Source organism: Prionailurus bengalensis, chromosome B4 (genome assembly GCF_016509475.1).
Source record: "Prionailurus bengalensis isolate Pbe53 chromosome B4, Fcat_Pben_1.1_paternal_pri, whole genome shotgun sequence".
NCBI classification, from domain to species: domain Eukaryota; kingdom Metazoa; phylum Chordata; class Mammalia; order Carnivora; family Felidae; genus Prionailurus; species Prionailurus bengalensis.
This window is the reverse complement of record NC_057358.1, coordinates 102,702,553-102,708,552: the sequence shown is the minus strand read 5'-3', so window position 1 is coordinate 102,708,552 and position 6,000 is coordinate 102,702,553. Positions and strand designations below refer to the sequence as shown.

Sequence of the window (6,000 nt, the reverse complement as noted above, 5' to 3'; positions counted from 1 at the left end):
TATTTTCAGTCCCATTTTGGAGAGGCTGTGTGACTTAAGCTGTAGAATGAAAACCCTAGAGGACACATTTTAAGCAAAGCAGAAAGCCTGAAAGTGTGCCGGATGAATCGATCATAAACAGGAAGAGAGAAACACGTGTTGAGAATGAGGAACGCTGGGACGTGATGGCCATGCCATCTGGGCATTGTTGTCCCTTCACCCATGCTATACTCATAGGCATGACTCCGAGACAGGCATTCACTGTAGGCTTTTCTCAGCTGCCTCTGCTTCCAGCAGCCCCCAAAGTCCACAGGCCAGAGTCAAGTAAGGAGAAGAGTTGAAAGGCGGCAACATCAACAGGAAATAAAACATTTTTATTGAGTATCCATGTAATATGTTAAGTCATTTTTAACAACAATCAGAAAACTACTGTGGGGTCACTACACAAAGTGAAACAAAATTTAAACCACCTCATCAAAAATGAAGGTAAATACAGCTAAAGTAGTTGGCTCGCGGGCCACGAGCCATATGGCAGAAGAAAACACCCCAACATTTCTACAAGATACAGAGAAAACCCACACATAGAAACACTCAAGCAGGCAGTAAATATACACAAAGGCAACTAGGATCTTTCTAGAGCATCAGCTTCTAATACTTTACACAGCTTTGTCAGAAAGGTACATGTGGCATATCTGAGGATGAATCTTGGTCTCAAAGCAGGTTCGGTCACTGACTTGTGAAAGATGGCATAGTACCAACTAATTCTATGGTGACAGTCCCATGTCTGGCAGTGTTGCAAGAGAATGCATTAGTAGTAATTTAATGCAAGAAATAATGTATATCCGGCAGCTGAACCTGCTTGCTTTAAAGTGTTGTTTCAGTGTGAACAACTTAAAGCTGAATAGAGTGAAATTAAATGTCAGTTTCTGGTATGGAAGGGATTTTTTGAAGTCCATCAACTCCCTCTCTTTGGCAGGGTTTGGTCTTTTAAATTGGACAGATTCCCATTTGACTCTTCCATTCAAACTGATATTTAATCTCACATCATGACATGTGCATCTTCTATTACCTACGTTTGAAAAAAAGTATGGCCCATCCACAGAAGAGGGAGATGCTATTCTCCTTTGTCCTTTGTGTCTGTCCCAGTTCTAATGAGTTTGCTGTGACTGGGCAGAACGGCCAAGGGCTTGCCTCTTCTTTGATGAGAAAAGAATGACGGGAATTCTAGTTTTATTAGGAAACAACCAGCCCCACGTGTGAAGCCTCCCATGAGCCCTTTTTGAATTCTCTGTAGGTTTTAAAAAACGTGGCATGGTATCCTAACGTCTGAACATGAGGCTCATGCTTGGTTTTCCTCCATCTTGTTTTGGTATTTGCGAAGACAAGCTTCCACTTCCAGGCACCACTGCTGTCTGTGGCCTGGGAGTTACAGTGGGTCACAGGAGCGAGCGGCTGGCAGCGTGAGCTAACGGGCTGCCTCTCCACGAACTGGTTGTCCACCGTAGTGGGGGAAAGTATGGAATATTGCACAGTGCTTGACAAAATGCTGTGTGTTCCACCCCATTCTGTGTGTCTTTCTTGTCCTATGCATAGCTTTTCAGTTCTGAATTGGTCCTTTGTAATGAGAACTGTTTGTGCTACACACACCTTGGGCAGTGCAGTAGGAGGGAATGGCAGTATTGTTACAACATCACTACGGAATAAACTGAGTGCTGTCCACTGAGGAAACTACGTGTCTAAGCACACACGGCAGTCACAGTGCTACACAGAGCAGTCCTTGAAGACTCTTATGGAATGACTAGTAGCTTCGTAATAGTGCCATTTACTACATAATGACATTGGAAACAGTTAAAAACTCCTCCTAAGTCAAGCGTCTAGTATACATAAGAGGTTGCTTCAGTTTGCTGGAACTTGTTCTTGGTATTATTTCACCTTTTTTGTTTTTAAAGGACAAATTAAAACTTATTTAAGTAAAAAGAGCATATAAAAAGATCACTAGCTGTCTGTTTTGGCTTAATTGAAGTGCATTCAGAACTATGGCTAATTGTTTATTTATTTATTTTTTTCATCTTTTGACGGGATCACAATACTGTCTGTTTACCACAAAGTAATTTTGTGTAATAAGCACAGATTGCTGTGTTAAAAATATTCTGCATTCCTTCTAATATGGTTTTGTGTAATAAAATATTTTGTTACAAAGTCTAATGTGCAAACCTTTTGGAATTATTATAGGTATGAAATCTGGAACAGAATTCACCACAGGATGCACATTTTGTATAAAGGTGATAACGGAGAGCTACTTTTTTTTTCTTTTTAAATCATCAGGCAATAATTCAGAAATGCTGACTTCTCCCCTCAGCTTCTTCCCACCCACCCCATCCCCAGACAAATGCACACGCACACACGCATGCACACGCACACACACACACACACCCACGGAACGCCGTCATATTGTTACTCTGTATGCAGTAATATGAAGTCATTGGCTCCTGTTCAGTTGCTTCCTCGAATGTGAGAGTGAAGCCCTTATTTCGGCTTTGTAGCTATGTACAGACAGATGCTATTCTGGTTTGTGGCTATGCTTCCTGGAGGTCAGTCTGGACGCTGCTCAGATCATACTAATTTGCCTGTGAAGAAATTCTACAAAATTGGATTCACCCAGCAAATATGTGGTGTAAGTGTATCTTGGTACTCAAATGATTCAATAGAAAGCTCAGGTTTAAGTTGTCCTTTAAGATGTCAGTTTCACTGTACGAGTGCCTTACAAGTTGATATTTTTGCTGGAATGCAGACAATACTATATTTACCATATAATATATTATCAGCTCTCCTATATCTCAGTCGATTTACATAATTTAAAATAGAACATCTTATTAAAAACATCTAGATATACACAGATTAGGAAACGCTTACAACATACAAATACACAAACTAGAAATAAATCTTTAGCATACTGGTATATACAACGGTGTGATACAATAAATAATTTCAGTCATGCTCTATCTACACATCATATTGCTTAAAAGAAGAGTGGATCTGGAGGGCAGTTGGCATGACGAAGGGCTTAGGGGCTCTCTACGTTTAAATTTGTGCAAATTAAAACAGGATTTGAAGTACCACTGAATTGTCAGGAATGCATGGCTGGAAAAATGAAAGGACCCATATTACTGAGGTATTTACAGATACTGGCTAAAGAGCACTATGTGGGCAGATGCAGAAAGGCTTCTTTCCTTTACTTCTTGACCGCCAGCATGGCGTCAACCTCCTCCTCGACCTGCAGGGTGTGCCACTGGGCGATGGGGCGCCTGGGGTTAGCCAGCATGTCTGACCAGTGTCGCAGCTCCGCCCCGGTGCTATTGTAGCCCACAAAGACTTTGCCGATGGCATCGTTCTTGCCAATCTTGTCATAGTCCAAAACAGTTACCACCACTTGCACTTTCTGAAAGAGGATGCAGAATACACATGAATCATCCAGCCCTGTAGATAAAGCCCTATTGCAAAGCTTCCTTCAGATCTCAGCAATTGGAAGTAAGAACTGATCTCAAAACACCAAACAAGACTGAAAATTACTTGAATACGAAAACCTGCGTCTGATTCGTATCTCGCCATCACTATATCATCATCGTCACCTTCTTCAGTGTCTTCAAAATACTGAAATGAATGCTGATTTTTGTTAGGTATTTGGCACAATTCTGAGTCTTTTACATGAACTACTCACTTACTTCTCACAACAGATCCGATTAATACTGCCGTTATTTAGGTAAGGTGATGTCATGCTCCCTGCCTGGGGTCATACAAGGAATGGGTGGTTTGTTCTCCACAGTCTGCGCTGTGCCCTTGGTGCCATTGTTGTCTTTGTAAACTGTGTCCACCTCTGGGTTCATTCGTTTCAATCGCCTCATCAGCAAGAGTTCTGGCGTTGGTATTCGGTACAATAGTCACATGATTATTGCGAGTATTAAATGTGATAATAGAGCGAAAGGCTTTAAAAAGTCACAACTAAAAATAATTTTTCCATTGAAGCCTTTTCTCAATGAACATTTACGGAGTGACTGTTGTGTATCCAGCACTGATCTCAAATGGAAATAACCTTGCAGGCCACACAAGATTTACTTCAGTGATTCCATTACATCGTGAGAGTTTATTTAATAACTTACGCTTTTGAACTGCCTGAATTGACGAAAGCAAACCCATGCCATTATGATATGAAAGACACACGTTTTCAAAGCACATTTTAGTTCTGCTTCCCAAGTAATGGATTTGCTTAGTCAAAATATGTGATGGCTCGACTCTAGAAACTGAGTGTAGAGATAAAGGGCTTGGAATAAAGTAGAATGCATAGCATTTGATGGCCAGAGTTAAAAGGAACAGAAAATGTAATGATGGAAGCCAGGGCAGGATGGGGCTCCTGCTGAGTTATGGCCCTTTAGTGGACTTTGTGGTCTGAGCACTGCATTATTGTACCAATGTGCTAAGAGGTGGCACCCATGTACAGCTTCACATCAGAGACAACGGCCGCTTTTGAAAATGGAATTTAGAATGTAAAATGCAACACACTGGCAATAAAGGAAACAAACTCCATCTTCCTTTGTGTGGCCTCGGACTGATTACCTTATTAAGGGAATCATCTATCCATTGGATGGTGTTGGGAACAGAATCAGTTTGGTTCTCAGAAAAGTTCTCAGAACTTTGCCCAAGCAAATTCGTCAGGATGAAATCATACTGCAGGGAATGGGGGTGGGGTCAGGCACCAAGGCAATGGGGTTTGTGGAGGTTGGAGTGAATGGCTGGAGTGGGCTTTGACGATTTCACCTAGGAATGCACTCAAGACAAAACATCCTTATGAAAGCCTTGGATTAATTTTTCCAGCTGCATAGATAGTTTATTTATACATTTTTAGGGGAGGGACTATAACATTTACATGGGCTTTTGAAAATCAGCATATTTTGCTCACAGTATATTTCATAGGGATAGAGACAAATAGAAAGCAGATAATCTTGTAACCTGGGAAGAAAGGAAACCTAGACCCTTAGTTTGGTATGGAAAATGCTCAATTGTTTCTCTAGGAAAATGTGAAGACTAGAGCAAACTGCCAAGAAGCAGAGGAGGAGGGATGCAGTCAAAGATGTGCTCATTATTTCCATGCCTAATGTTGTCAGTGATGGGCTCAGGTTCTCTCTGTCCTGACAGAATGTTATCTCCTCTAAAATGCTGCCCCAGAAACCCAGCATATGTCTTGTTTGTAATGTGCTTCATTTTTAATATATTTGCATCTGCTGCAATTTATAGTTGAAGAAAAAACCCATTTATTTTTGTTAAAGGTGTAGAATTGTAGCTCCAAGAAAGTTTACAATAGGATTTTTCATCTCAATACCCTGCTTTATATTGTTTTGTAGAATAAAAAAACCCAAACTCCACGAGGTGTTAGTTTCCATAGGAATGAGTTCTTAGAACTCAAAAAAGGGTTCACTGAACAGATATTGCAAAATAAATTGGAGAAAATTGGATATTTTAGGGATTTGCCAGTGGGCTCAAAGCAGTAGCTTCACTGGTTCAGGCTGGTAAACAAGTGACTGGGGCCAGGGAATCAGTGTCCTCTGGAATGTCATTTACTTATGTAACAACTGTTACAACTGTTGTTATGTAACTGTTTCAACAACTGTTGAAAGTAATTAATTTAAGTATGTGCAATTTGCATATGAGAACAGTTAGAGAAAGACCATGACCTGATGTGAGGATGGTGGGATTCCTGGTGATTTTTAAATAACTGCCCTATACAATACAGTAGTGACTGGCCACATATGGCTATTTAAATTATGAATAAGGTTCCTTTATCACACTGGTGGCTGAGGTGCTCATCACCCACTTGAGGCTGGAGACTACTGTATTGGACCCCACCAGTGATAAAACATGTCTGTCCTCACAGATACTTCTAGTAGAAGGCACTGATTTATATATTGTTTTAATCTTATTGTTAGATCCATTTTCTTTTCTTTTTTAAAATTTTTTTAACATTTATTC

At 40.5% G+C, this 6,000-nt stretch overlaps 1 protein-coding gene across 4 annotated transcripts in view; it reads right to left on the bottom strand.

The window, feature by feature from the left end:
• Window positions 1-332: 332 nt before the first annotated feature.
• The window catches only part of SYT1 (synaptotagmin 1), a 557,388-nt gene continuing 551,720 nt past the window's right edge, over window positions 333-6,000 (bottom strand). For all 4 annotated transcript variants that reach the window (XM_043561579.1, XM_043561578.1, XM_043561580.1 and 1 more), the window contains one exon: window positions 333-3,418. In XM_043561579.1, the coding sequence (XP_043417514.1) occupies window positions 3,212-3,418 (207 nt within the window). In that variant the 3' untranslated portion in view covers window positions 333-3,211. The remainder of the gene's footprint in view (window positions 3,419-6,000) is intronic.